This window comes from Ctenopharyngodon idella, chromosome 24 (genome assembly GCF_019924925.1).
Source record: "Ctenopharyngodon idella isolate HZGC_01 chromosome 24, HZGC01, whole genome shotgun sequence".
Taxonomy (NCBI): domain Eukaryota; kingdom Metazoa; phylum Chordata; class Actinopteri; order Cypriniformes; family Xenocyprididae; genus Ctenopharyngodon; species Ctenopharyngodon idella.
In genome coordinates, this window is record NC_067243.1 from 28,173,708 (window position 1) to 28,188,948 (window position 15,241).

Below are 15,241 nucleotides of genomic sequence, written 5' to 3' on the forward strand. Positions count from 1 at the left end.
GTAATGGGGAAAAAGGAGACCTTTCCCCATACGCAGTACAAGTGAAGTATCGAAAGGGAACTCCTTTTTTCCTCGATACTGAAGCCTTATTCAACAATGCAGTGTAACTGCATGGCTATTGGTTCAAACTGGAAAACTTTTTGAACCAATAACGGCGCGGCGGAGCTGAGCGAGCCTATGGCGATGCAGCGCGCCAGAGCCCGCCAAAATGGGAGGGGCGACTGGCTATATAAGCGAGCATTTTGCCATAGGATTTAAGATCTTTCATCTTCAGTGACGACAACGCTTCTCTTCACTGGACTTTGAGACTGAATGCCTTCGCCTTCTCTCGCCTGCTGGACCGTGCTCTCTTCTGTTGTGTTTGCTGAGTTTCTCAGTGCGTCGCTTGCAGGTTTCACCCCGCAAGCCGCGTTCATTGAGAATGAGAGTTCTCACTATGAGGACGCAAGAGCATATTTTTCCGGCGTTTGTTTTTAAGATGTCGAGCCTCTCAGCGTGTTGCTTGCCGGCCCAGCCCCTGCAAGCCTCGTTCATTGAGGACGAACGCTCTCTGAGAAATCAAGCTCAATGCAATAGGGGCGCGAGACCATATTTTTCCTGAGGGGCCGAGCCTATCAGCGCATCGCTTGCTGGCCCGCCCTTGCAAACCGCGTTCATTGAGGATGAATGCTCTCATTGAGAGAGCAAGCTCAATGCCCATTTATGCTCAGCTGAACATGACACATGCTCTCTGTGTCGGTGCACAGGCTCATGTCCTTCGCGCCGAAGTAATGACTGTTAGGAACACTGCGTTGTTGAATAAGGCTTCAGTATCAAGGAAAAAAGGAGTTTTTCCCCACACACAGTACTCGTTCCGTATCTTAGGGAACCGAGGTTACGTTAGTAACCGAGTACGTTTTGTGAATACTGCCCCAGAATTATTTGTTGAGAAGTCAAAACACTAACTGCTCTCATTCTTTATTAAAATATCTTCTGGTATGAGACAATGTTGTTGTTTTTTTTTTACAGAACTTTCTGCCTCTGATCTGTTTGCATTCAGATTGTTCCTTTGCTTTTCTTTATTTTCTATAATTTAGTCATTTTAAACTGTCTTTCTGCTTTACATCAGTGGACCAGCAAGCTTATTGTCAGACACATTTTATATACTATAACATGTTGGCCTATAACATGCTGCACCTTTTTGCCACACAATGTAGATCATACAAAAATAAATGTCTTTTTTTTTTTTTTTTAAATTAGTAATAAATCTGACTTGCTGTTAATATTAGCAAAGTTAATATGGACAGTTTCTAAAAGGTAAATCAAGTACAGCATTAGGCTTGAGTAATTGGGTAATTTGCATTATTAAGACAAAACTGAAAATTATTTGTTGGATCCTTAAAACCTCTTGTCCTGAAAATCTCCAGCCAGCCACAAAGTTGGAAACCTTGATACTGTTAGAGTTATTTTATTCATAAACTATCATTGTTCAATAAGTTTCAAGAGCAAAATTATATCTAAGTTCAGCAATGTCCAAAGTATGTTGTTTTAAGCCGAGAACTTTTCTCAGTTTTGGTACCCCCCCCCCAATATTCAAATCCATCAGTTACAATCCCCCCAATATTTCAACATGAAAATCACAGTAGATCAAATGAAAAAAATATGTTTTATGTATCATTTCCTCTCTGCGAATTTTAATCTCCACTGAAAGCTCAGAACTTCTGCTTGATGCTCACTTTGTTTTGACTGTGACAAACTATTTTACCACTCCAGTTTTGTCCCAAATGTAAGAGAAGAAAACACAAACGTGAGAGGCTCGTGGAGGCGCACAGACACTGAACAGGGTAGGTTGAGTCTATAAGGTTCTTATGTGTTATTTAAGAGCGCAGCGCCGTTCAAGCGCTGTTCATTGCTGAAATTAGACAAAAAAAAAAAAAAAAAAAAAAAAAAAAAAATATATATATATATATATAATGACATATTCTGGGCACAGTATTTCAGTCACTCAAAAGCAGAGGGATGTTCTACAATGCTTAATGTGAAAAAAACGTAAAAGACACTTAACATGGCTTAATGTACTTAGTGGTTTCAAAAGCTCAAATTCTGTACATACATCCTTAATCCTTCCAGGTGGGCGTTACTATAAATGTGACGTCACATGAAGAAAGTGCTCATAATCAATGCCGGCTGAATGGGGTGGGTTTTGGAGGGAAGTTCAGTGATTGGTTTAAAGTCTTAACAGACTGTAAGCCAATGGGCGACTGACACTGCTGCAACCAATTTGACCTGCACTCTTAATCTTGGCAAAGTTAATTATTAGAGCTTATGTTAAAATGTTGTTTCACCGCTTTAGTTCAACTGACTGTTTTACACATGCTGACCGTGTACTCAGAAATGCCATAAACTACAACAGTGGTTATTAAAATGTATTAATCTTAGTAACTTTAAATGATTAACCTTACATTATTGAGGTTACTAATAGGTACAAAAAACAAACAAACAAACAAAAAAAAACTTAATAACGAACTGGTTGGAGAGAAAAGAAACAAACTTTGGGGTCAAATAAGAAGGCTAATACATTAGATTTTAAGAATAATGTTGAAAGTAGGTTATATATGGGTAATGCAAAACACGCATGATCTGAATGTGTTTTTTAGTAGTCTCTATGGTGGGCAGTGTAATATTGAATGGGATGGGCTGTGCCTTCCTGTATATGAGCCAATAGACCTTTATCACACTTCCGCGTTCGTAAAGTGGTTGCTTCAAGTATTAGCATAACATAACTTCCGCTGCAGCCTTTAACATTGGCCGTGCCCATAGCATGGGAATGTTGTGATTTATTTTTGTAAAATTTAGCACAGATACTTATTCTAAAGACACCAACCTCTGTTTACAATCATTAATTGAGTATTGTGAAACAAAGAAAAAAGGCGTCATAATATTCTGACGCATATTTCGTTATTTAAACAGGAGCGCACAAGCCATTCAGTCTTATCACCTTATTTTATCAAAGAACTGCAAAAATAGAATACAAACAACATAACACTTTAAAGAGCTTTAATTAGACAAAGCTTAAATTATTAACTATGACTAAAGTCTATTTTGGGTGGATAAATTAAAAATTTGGGGGTAAATTCATTGTATTAAACAAAAATGTTCACATTTCTTTCATGGACTTACTTCACTATGCTGGCATCAAATTGAATAGACGATTATTCAAAAATAACTGGTTATCGTAAACAAACCATATCCTCCGTGTTTGAGTGCAATATTGGATAACATTATGCTGTAGACAATGGGTGGTTATATTGCAAAAATAAACAAAATAACATTACATAAATAAAATGAAATCAGTCTGATGATTCATCTAGCAGTAACTTGAGCTGCGCGCTGCTCGTTAAATTTATGCCGTCAGTACACTGGCAGCACTGATGATCGCCTCATTCAGATTATGTTACACATTAAAATGAAAGATGACATACATTGTAGGATATCATGTAAGTCTAAATAAACAGTTTTAAATATTGAAGTTTATTGTTAAGTTAAACTAAACAAGTATAATTTTCTTCTCAATACTGGCTCCTGTCCATTGACAATAATGCAGGTGGAAATTCCTTTACGCTAATAATCAAAGTCGGGTGTGACGACACACATACTGTGATAAAGGCCAGGAGTATGAAATTGCAGCTAATCATGCTTGTATTAAGCCAAATAAAGCGCCAGGTCCAGATGGATTAAAGGGTCGAGTGTTAAATGATTATGCATTTCAATTGACTGGGGTTTTTACCAAGCTGTTTCAGCTCCTGTTAAATAATAAAGATGTTCCAAGTTCATGGAAATGATCAAATATTATTCCTGTATGTAAAATATCTAATGCCACTCAGTTAAAGGATTTTAGACCAATAGCTCTTACATCTATTTTAGGTAAATGTATGGAAAGAGTTTTAAAAAGGCATATTAGGACTCATGTTGTTAAAGACTTGACCCCCTTCAGTTTTCTAGGGGCACTGGTGAAGCTACTTTAACCTTATGTAATTTAGTGGCTGAACATATTCAGCGGACCAAAAAGTATGCTAGAATTGTATTTCTAGATTTTAGTTTAGCCTTTAGTACAATTCAGATAGATGTTCTTTTACTTGACCTAGGGGTGAATGGTGGCCTCATCTGGTGGATTAGAGACTTTCCTTTAAATCATCCACAAAGAGTGCTTGCTAATGGTAAAGTGTCAAAGACTATTATTTTAAACACAGGGCAGGGAACTATACTATCACCATTATTATTTTCATTCTACATAAATTAACTTAAAATTTAAGATGCATACTTTAGTTTACTCAAATACGCTGATGGTTTGGCACTTGTCAGCTTTGTGTACAAAGATGGAACTGAAAGGAACAAACTGTATCATATATAAATTCCTTTCAGAATTAGTGCAAACTGAGTGCACTTGAGATAAATGTGAATAAAACTAAGGACTTAGTGATTAGTAGAAACAAATGTGAATTCTCTGAACAATTGCAACCCTTGATACTCAATGGACATCGGGTGGAAACAGTTTAAATATTGAGGAACATTTATAGATAGTCATTTGAGTTTTGTTGAAAATGTAGATTATGTTTTTAAAGAGGCAATGCAAAGATCGCATCTTATTTGGAGGCTAAAACACTTTGACATAAGCAAGCCTATAATATAGGAATCATGTGGAAAGTACTATGTCTTTTAATATGACGCTGTGGTATGGAGTTCTGACTATTAAAGCAAAGCAAAAATTGGGTGGTTCATGTAGGTAGTGCAATTGTAGGTAAGACAACTGAATGACACATATTTACCAAAAGTTGAACAAAAAGCATTGGTTGTTATATGAGGATTCTTCTCATTCATTACATTCTCAATTTCAGTTGTTACCATCAAGGAGACGTTTTAGACAACCTCGGGCGAGTAAAAATGTGTACTAGATCTGCCATTAGAATTTTAAATGTTGAGACATGAATATGAGTAGGTCCCTTATCTATTACAACTGTTTCGGATAAGGTATGGGGGATGTTTAAGCTGTCTTCAAAGAACCCCAATCATCAAATGACACACTGGAAATTACTACATAGGGTTTACTTGACTCCAATGAAACGTTTCTACATGAATATCCTCCACTCCTAAATGTAATCTCTGTTTTGAACTCAGGCACGTACTTGCACTTCTTTAGGGATTGTCCCTCTCTCTCACCTTTTTGGACCCAGCTCTCACAGGACTCATCGTATCTGTTGGCCACTGATATGTTTGACTCCATGTTTTTTTTTTTTTATGATTTTGGGGACCTTGCATTATCCACTCAACAAAAATGTTTGGGCCATTCCACCGAATGGGTGACATTTGCTTGTTGTAACTCTTCAAAATTAAACTTTATTTTTTATCTTTTTTCAACACTGAATCTAATACTACACACATTTAACTATTCAAAATGTGTATTGGTCAATCTCAGGCAACTTTATTTAATTTTTTACAAGGTTTCAAAGCAGAAGATGGATGCACGTTTTCTCAGTCCTGTTACCAAAACTCACGTGCCATTTAAAAGGCATGTTTAAAAGCATGTCGGTTAATTCCTTTGTATTCACCTGAAGAAAGTGTTTATTTTGAAGAAATGGTTGGTCATGTGTTCAAATGATTGATATTTGTGACAAAAAATCACTTTATATTAAGGCAAGGTGTAACGACTGAGACAAATCAGACACAATTATTTGTTATAGTTAACCAATAATTGTTTAAAGCACTCTGGGGCCTGTCCCCCATCCCCCAAGAAGTCCTCAGTTACAAGTTTTATTGCGCTAAAGCATGTGGTTGCCACATTGAGAGCAGAGAAGGGACACAGGAAACATGCATCTTTCCTGCATTATCCCCACATAACACAGACTCTCCTGCATTAATGTATAGACAGACTGTTCTATAAATGAACATGCACATCCCCAGGAAATGGTATCCATTATTACTATTGTTGTATTGCACTCATTGTATTCACATGTTTTATGATACATTTAAGGTAACTTCAATTATGCCATGTTTAGTGTCTATGGGTTTGTATCGAGAAGATTTAAATGCTTGTGTATGCGGTATGTCCATACCTGTGCAACACATCAGTATTACAAGAATCTTTAATAGTTCTTCTTCAAAAACTCAGCCAGTTAATCTTGCTCGGTTGTAAAAGCCCTGACAGGAGGTGTGGTGTCGCCCGGAAATACAACATCTTCATTGGTCTGGTCAACAACTAACTTTGACCAGAGCTTAAAAGCCAGTGAACAATGCCACTCCCTCTCTTTCCTTGCTTCCTGGACGACTGAAGAGACCCCCTTCTTGCTGCAGGCCTCGGCCTACAACCCAGCCATGTGCTCATCTATAAGTGGTTTCATATTACTTCATCTAATGCAGAAGATACTGGCAACAACTTCGGACCGAACCATCAAGATTACAACCCAGCCTGCAGATCCGATGCTCCTCAGCCTAAAGGCATCTTGCAAGTATCGTAGATTTGAACACTAAACAGCGATTTAGTATTGATTTGTAAAACTTACCTTTGTCAGCAAAGGTGTTTTATTACTGAGGAAACTGATGATTCTTTTCCAGATTGTCTTTGACTTTTTCCTATAGCTCCATTCCCGGTTCCACTTCCGGTTCAACTCTATCATCACATGTGTGTGACCTGCGTGCATGTTATGTGTCTGTTAGTTTAGTTATGTGTTTGTGAGGTAGTTAATAAAGATTGTGCACAATACATGTTTGGTTCTGACTCCGTCTGCTAATAAATTGCCTCTTAAGTGATTTAGATCCTGACTACATGCTCTGAGTAGTACTGTACAATACGAATGTTGTTTTTCCATAACCTGGAAATGAACATTTCTTAGAATTAATAAACAATCAACACTGAGTGTTCACTGGACGAACAGGTTAATTGATTGTAATGTTAATCTTAATGTAGCTACATCCAGTTAATCTGATTAACTGATTTACATATTCATAATTAATCATAATTAATAATCATAATGAGTTATGAGTAATTATTAATATTTCCCCTTTGAGTTAATTCGCTACAAAGGTGTATTTTAATAAAAAGCTCAAAGCAATTTTCTCATTTAAAAGAAAACAAAAGCCTCAAGTTTATATATTTTTAAATAATTTAATTTATTTAACAATTGTGTAAATGGTGGATCAAACAAAACTGATAAAAACAGTGGTTTAACTTTATTTTTCTAGAAAAATAAATAAATACTTTGTAACAGGAATGAACACTGGGTAACAGGACTGAGTGTCCATATGTGTGTGTATGTGTGTGAGAAAGAGAGTGTGTACATGGCTATGTGTGCGAGTGAGATGTCTTTGTTGAAAGGATTGTTCTATGTGATAGTAGTACATCACAGTGAAGGAGGTGGAAAGAGAAAGAAGGAGAGCGAGGAAAAGAGAGAGGGGGGAGAGGGAGGGAAGGAAAGACAAAAAAGGGGGAAAAAGGTAGGGTTGCGGGTGTGTTTCACTCCTTCCCTTGCAGTATGCCATGGGTGTGTGTTTCTTGCATCTGCAAAGTATAGGTTCTCTCCATCTTCTACAAAAGATAAGAAAGAGAAAGACAAAAAGATGAAGTCACGTCGTGGTGGACTGGCTCCCTGCAATGTATGGCATTCATACTGTAAAACTAATCCTAAAAATCTTCAATTTAAGTAATTTCAACTGTAAAACTCATGATACAGGTGAATAGTATTATATCAACTAATATTCACACAATTAAATCAACAAAACAGAGGACTCTACTCACTCCTGTTACTCTTAACTCAGTGTTATTTTTCATATAAGTAACAGGACTGAAAGTAACAGGATTGAGTTTTTAAGCAAAAATGATGAAATACATGACGTATGGCCACATGGAGTACATGCTAATAGGATGAGGACACTGAGCAAATTCTAGTGACTTACCTAAAGTTAATATTTTTAAAATAAACAAATAACATCAAAGAAATAATTTAGGTAACAGGACAGTACGTTGAGATTGACCTTCTCAGTCATAGTTACAATTTCATCAAATATACAGAAATTAAAATGAGAGAACTTCTTATGGCCTGCATAAGATCCAGATGATGCAACTTCCTGATGAAAATGTGTCTTGTGGAATGTTCCAAGTTTTTTAGAGGGGGAAATGTGTAAGGGTAACAGGACTAAGTGAAAACCTGGGGACACGACTAAAATGTGTATTTTATATAACATATTATAGATTTCTTATGATTTTTTTTTTTTTGTTTAGCATAGATGGTATATGGAGTAACACAACAATTCAAAAATAATAAGATTTCTGAAAGATTTTAATGATTATATTTCATGATAAAGTTTAGATTTAGATAGCGGGGACATGTAACAAATGCTATTTTTTAGTATTCTCAGTAGTTTTTAATAATGTTTTAAATTATATATTTTAAATTTGCAGTTAGAGTAATGTTCAGGACATTTTGCTTAATAATAAAATATATTTTAGAGTTCATTTTCATGCATATTTATACATAAAATGTCCTGGGGACAGAAATGGCACCGATTCGGTGGAATGGCCCGTTTACTGTTAGCTGCTCTCACAGTGGCAAAAAAAAAAAAAAAAAAAAAAAAAAAATTTAGTCAACCGTTGGAATCCACCTCACACAATGGACAGACGAATGTGGACAGTGTCTTTGTTGGACATTATTTTAATGGAACTCTCAACTTCTCGTATGCATGGATCCAATGTTAAGACTGCATTTATGGATTGCTGCTTTTTATTAACATCTTTTTTAACAACTTTGTAAATCTGATTTTTTTTTTATTTATTATTTTATTTATTATTTTTTATTTATTTAATTTAATTTAATTTGTATTATATTAAATCATCTGTTTTTGTATTATATTTTTTGGAAGTCTACCAGGGGTGGGATGGTTTGGTGTGGGTTCTAGATTTATCTAATTGTATTCTTGAAGTTCTTTGCCTTTAAAAAAAGAAGAAGAAAAAAAAAGAAAACTCAATAAACAGTTGTTAAAAAAATGAATATGAGGTTTGGACATGAATGCATATATTGTATATGTACACATGGAAATGTCATTGTTTTATATCTTTATTTTTATGTATATTGTTATGTTGTATGGTGTATAGAGAAGCCAAAGACAAATATCCACTTGTGGACAACAAAGAAACTTTCTTTCTTTCTTGATCACCAAAAGGGGGTGGGATTTAGAGATGTGTTCTGGAGGGAAATTCAGTGATTGGCTTGAAATCTTAACAGGATGTCAACCAATGGGCGACTAGAACTTTCGCTTAAAAGCAGTACCTCGAAACCTAGTTTTTCCATTCTTTCAACACTATTTAAAAGAACAGTTATAACTGAAAGTAAAAATGAGCGGAAGAGGCAAAACCGGAGGCAAAGCAAGAGCGAAAGCCAAGACTCGCTCATCCAGAGCAGGACTGCAGTTCCCCGTCGGCCGTGTTCACAGGCTTCTCCGCAAAGGCAACTATGCAGAGCGCGTCGGTGCTGGTGCTCCTGTTTATCTGGCGGCTGTGCTCGAGTATCTTACCGCTGAGATCCTGGAGTTGGCTGGAAATGCCGCTCGGGACAACAAGAAGACCCGCATCATCCCCCGTCATCTGCAGCTGGCGGTGCGCAACGACGAAGAGCTGAACAAACTTCTGGGCGGAGTGACCATCGCTCAGGGCGGTGTGCTGCCCAACATCCAGGCTGTGCTGCTGCCCAAGAAGACCGAGAAACCCGCCAAATCCAAATAAACGGACTCAAATCTGCCTTATTGAAACCCAAAGGCTCTTTTAAGAGCCACCCATTTAATCTGTTAAAGAGCTGTTTTCATCAATAACTTAATAATACAAACGCAGTCGGTGGATTATATAAATACATGAATAATAATAAAGTTAAAAAAAAAAAAGGAAGATGACCTATCAAATGTAGATTACCCCGTATGGGCATTAATGTTATATTTATACAATAGTAGCAGGATCAAATATAGCCCCGTAACTTGTTTGAGATGGAATCAGATATCTGCACAACCGTTAAGAACAAGATGAATATTTTACAAATACAGCATGTGAGTATAAAGCCTCTGAGTGTATTACACTGATGTACAAAGTATTAAACCGAACAAAAACACACTGAGCGGGAAACCCTCTGCTTGTTTGAAAAGAGGGAGCGTTCAGTCATTGGCTAGCAGTCATAAGCACACGTCACACATTAGCCAATCACAAGCCTCCGCACCATCACGACTCTGTGAGCTCGTGGCCGCGCAATGCCTTAAAATCAGGCGTGTAATAGAATGTATCATTTCCAGCTCGAGCAGGTTAGAGTAAGAAGTAGACTGCAGCAATGGCAAGAACCAAGCAGACCGCTCGTAAGTCCACCGGTGGTAAAGCCCCGAGGAAGCAGCTCGCTACCAAAGCCGCCCGTAAGAGCGCTCCGGCCACCGGCGGCGTCAAAAAGCCCCATCGTTACAGGCCCGGGACCGTGGCTCTCAGAGATCCGCCGTTATCAGAAGTCCACCGAGCTGCTGATCCGCAAACTGCCCTTCCAGCGGCTGGTGAGAGAAATCGCTCAGGACTTCAAGACAGATCTGCGCTTCCAGAGCTCCGCTGTCATGGCCCTGCAGGAGTCCAGCGAGGCCTATTTGGTCGGTCTGTTTGAGGACACCAATCTGTGTGCCATCCACGCCAAGAGGGTCACCATCATGCCCAAAGACATTCAGCTGGCCCGCCGCATCCGCGGAGAGCGCGCCTAAACCCGCATCTGTCACATCAAACCCCAAAGGCTCTTTTAAGAGCCACCAAAATTGCACTGAACGGGACCATTTCCAGTTTAATAATAAAGAAAAATAAATATACATAAATATTCTTTGTATTAATATCTTTGAGAAATACAAAGTTAATTTTATACTTAAATGAATAATATTTGTACAAATAGTCAATAATAGTGTATAAACAGACTTTACAGTTTTTTTCACAATTGCTATGACATTTCGTGAAACCTTCACCCAGTTTCTCAGTATTAAACACAAAACCAATTCTTCGAACTACATTGACAAAACTTCTGATTCTTATGGCAAAATCAAGCTTACAGATCAATATAAACACTACAGATCATTCATTAGACACTACATAAACAGCATCCAGAGCATTTAGTTACAGAACAAAATGTGAACACAATTTGTAATTATGAAAGTATAATTGCAACTAGGGTGAATATATTGTACACTGTATGTATGTAGTTTAGTATTGTATTGAATATTGAATAGTATTGTATGTCTGTATATTCAGCACTTGAAAACACACCTTGCTCTTCCTCATCCTCTTACACATACTCTTCCTCCTCTCCCTCTCAGAATGTTTCCATTCATTGCTCCTATCACCATTCAATGCACCTGTGCACTCTGAGCTGCCTTATATTTCCCACAGCTGGTTTGATCACATCAATTTTGAGCCGTTGTTCGTAAACGACAACTGTTGTAGTTGTGTTTAATTTTGCCACTTGCGTTTACTGTTGTCCAACACAAGTGCATCACAGTGTGATATGTTTTAGTGAGTGAGAATGTGTTTAGAGTTTTGAAGAAAAAAAAAAGCATAAAATTTGCAAACTTTGTTTAACTGCCTGAACCTGTTTAAGATTTTACACAAAGACTGATTTATTCGATAAATGGGTCCCTGCCACTCACCATTTGGTTCAGAGAATGGAGTTTAGTGTTTTAGCAGTTGTGAAAAACTCTAATTTTTATACAATTTTTAACCAGTGACCTTGTATCCAGATGTTTGACAATACTTTTATCTTCAAACAGTCTGCCAAAAAAATATAGTTTGGTATTTTACAACTCTTTTTAATTAGCTCATCCACAGTTTTATTAAATCTTCTAGCTACTCCCTAGCGGCATGGTCTGTTTTGAAACTTTTATCGCAGCTTGAAGGCCAGAGAAGAGATTATGCAGGTGCATATTCAGCTGAGACCTACAGTTTAAATCCTTGAGGCCTGAAATAATTTATATTCTGCAAATATATCTGAACTGTCTAATAAATATATTGTCACATTTCATTGTCATTCAGTATCTCTATATGATATGACAATGTTATAATATTTTCTTTGTTAAATAAATCTTATAAAACTTAATTTTTCATATTAAACAAAGGACAGGCCTCGTTAGATCCGTGTTAGGATTAAATCACAGTATTTTGTGCTCGAACTATATTGAGGGGAGGTGCGTGTTGCGCCTTGTGACTCGGCGTTGGTTTCTCTCAGGTCCTGTGAGCAAATGTAAAAGGCCTCCTAGTAATACTCTTTTACCATTTTTTATCATCGTTTGATAGAGTTGTGTAAGACATGTCTGGAAGAGGCAAAGGCGGTAAAGGGCTCGGGAAAGGAGGCGCTAAGCGTCACCGTAAAGTTTTGCGCGATAACATCCAGGGAATCACCAAACCCGCCATTCGTCGTCTCGCTCGCCGTGGCGGTGTTAAGCGCATCTCTGGTCTGATCTACGAGGAGACCCGCGGAGTGTTGAAGGTGTTTTTGGAGAATGTGATCCGCGATGCCGTTACTTACACCGAGCACGCCAAGAGAAAGACCGTGACCGCCATGGATGTTGTGTACGCGCTGAAGCGACAGGGACGAACCCTGTACGGCTTTGGAGGTTAAACTCTTGAAATCAGGAAAAACTACACAAACCCAACGGCTCTTTTAAGAGCCACCCACTCTGTCACATAAAGAGTCAAAGGAATTTAATTGATAAAACGCTTTGTTTTTTGGATTCGGAGAAAGTATTACTAAATAGTTTATAAACGGTGTTTCACGGTAAAGTATCGGGACTAGCAGTGTCTTTTCTTATAGTACTAGGTGATTATACCCAGAATATGTTGGTTTAAGTGGCGCACAAAGACCTTTTGTATTACACAATGTTTAACAATGTAACTAACTTTAAATTAGATCAGAATGGGACCAAAGTTAGCAGAGTGAAAAATGCAGAAAACATTAACGAAATGGGTATTTGTTTTACACAAAAGGGCTTTTATTTACTAGTTTAGTTTCAACAGTTTCATAAATCAAGTCCCTTGGAAAAACTTCTTTTAAAGGGTGTCTAACTGATAATGGTCTCTTTTCTCCAACACTCCCTCAATGGGTCCATAAGGGCTTTTAAAATGGTTCACAATACTTGTCTAGTATATCTTGTTTTCTCAAACTAATAATAAAAAAGCGGAAAACGAAACAAAGAAAACAGTCAGGGTGTAGTTCAAACATGAGCGGTTGGCGGCGGCGCATATGATTGGCCCTCATTCCGCTCGTGAGTTGTCCAATGAAATACGAGTTTATGGGTTTGGCCTATTAAAAGAGGCAATCAGATATTTACTGTATCTCTTTGAAAATTAGCATAGGGCAGTGAATAAATACCTCTGTGTCGCTTCTGATTTCACCTTTGTCAGTTTTGACATTACGCAGTATCATGCCTGAACCAGCAAAGTCCGCGCCTAAGAAGGGCTCCAAGAAGGCCGTCACGAAGACCGCCGGTAAGGGAGGAAAGAAGCGCAAGAGGTCCAGGAAGGAGAGTTACGCTATCTACGTCTACAAAGTCCTGAAGCAGGTTCATCCTGACACCGGCATCTCTTCCAAGGCGATGGGCATCATGAACTCTTTCGTTAACGACATCTTCGAGCGCATCGCCGGTGAGTCGTCTCGTCTCGCTCACTACAACAAGCGCTCCACCATCACTTCTAGAGAGATCCAGACCGCCGTGCGTCTGCTGCTGCCCGGAGAGCTGGCCAAACACGCCGTGTCCGAGGGCACCAAGGCAGTGACCAAATACACCAGCTCCAAGTAGAGATTTAACCGAGACTCTCAGCGACCCAAAGGCTCTTTTAAGAGCCACCCATCTTCTCGTTAAAGAGCTTCTGTTGTTTGTATAATATGTTGAAATCTAAATGTGTTACGTGTTGGAAATAAGTGGATTTCTAGATTTTTAAACCGTAATGTAATTTGGTCCGTGTCTAATCCAAAGCTAGTTTTGGTCGTTGTTCAGAGACCTGTTCTGTTCTGCAAAAATGACGGTGTAGTTTAAAGGGATAGTTCACTCCAAAACAAAAATTCTGTCATTTACTCGCTCTCATGTTGTTCCAAACCTGTATAAATTTCTTTGTTCTGTTGAACACAAAGGATTATTTTGAAGAATTTGGGATACTGAACAGTTCTGAAGCACCATTGACTTACATAGTGCGTTTTTTTTTTTTTTTTTTTTTTTTTTTTTCCCTTCCCTTCCTACAATGGAAGTTAATGGTGCCCCAAAGCGGCCTGGTTATAAACTTTCTTCAAAATATCTTCCTTTGTGTTCTGCAGAAAAAAGAAATTTATACAAGTTTAGAACAACATGAGGGTAAGTAAATGACAGAATTTTCATTTTTCGGTGAACTATCCCTTTGAGAAAACTTGATAGTTTAATTATATTAAGGTTATTGAGAATTGTGTTGTTTTTTGTTTTTTTTTGTCTTTTTGCATCATTTGGGGGGAAAAAAGTGAATCCATGTAAACTATGGGGGTTTGAAATGACGTGGATAAAGAAAAAAAAATGTTTTCAGTGTTGGACAAATTAATTTAAATACACACAGGTGAAATCTCAATTAATGGGGATCAAGTTTACATGCATTTACAAAGCATGTGAAATAAGGTTCATTACTGTAGACAGGAGCATTTGGGCCTAATTAAGTTGACTTCTGACTCATAGTAATAGCTATTATTTTAGTGAAATTCACTTGCCAGGAGGGTGACAATGATAGATCCAAAGCTGACGATAAATCCAAAGACTGAAAGATTTATCAGACTTTATTGTAAATCTGATAAATCTTTCAGTCTTTGGATTAATCATTGTCATCTTATTATGGATTAAAGCCCTGCAGCTGTCTGAAAATGTTTTTTAATGAAATATCTTCCAACTAACCTGTCAAATGATGACTGAAGCATCTAAGACTGAAGGACAATAATGAGAACTCTGAATATTACTGGGGCAGCTATTATGATGCTTACTGAAAGAAATCAAGTTGACAAATTTTGGTGATAATATAGCACATTGAGAGGTTAACAAGCATTTTGAGAAAGCCGGCCATTTCTGACCTGGAACACCAGTATGACGTAGTGCCATTTTGTACAAAATAAAAGCATTTCAAAACAAGCTTCCTAGTTAAACATTAAAGCATGGTCCGTGTACATTTTGATAGTTTGTTTTCCAATTTGAAATTAAATAAGCAGAA

The 15,241-nt window shown here is 37.6% G+C and overlaps 2 protein-coding genes and 1 pseudogene across 2 annotated transcripts in view; all 3 read left to right on the forward strand.

Moving 5' to 3' along the window:
- The window catches only part of LOC127506883 (histone H2B), a 49,289-nt gene extending 35,319 nt beyond the window's left edge, over window positions 1-13,970 (forward strand). The window contains exon 3 of the mRNA XM_051883722.1: window positions 13,443-13,970. Within this exon, the coding sequence (XP_051739682.1) occupies window positions 13,447-13,821 (375 nt within the window). The 5' untranslated portion in view covers window positions 13,443-13,446 and the 3' untranslated portion in view covers window positions 13,822-13,970. The remainder of the gene's footprint in view (window positions 1-13,442) is intronic.
- LOC127506869 (histone H2A) lies at window positions 7,439-9,798 on the forward strand. Its single transcript, XM_051883705.1, has one exon. It carries the CDS (start codon window positions 9,362-9,364, stop codon window positions 9,746-9,748), a length of 387 nt encoding a protein of 128 aa, XP_051739665.1. The 5' UTR covers window positions 7,439-9,361; the 3' UTR covers window positions 9,749-9,798.
- LOC127506856 (histone H3-like) lies at window positions 10,200-10,805 on the forward strand (annotated as a pseudogene).
- Window positions 13,971-15,241: the final 1,271 nt, after the last annotated feature.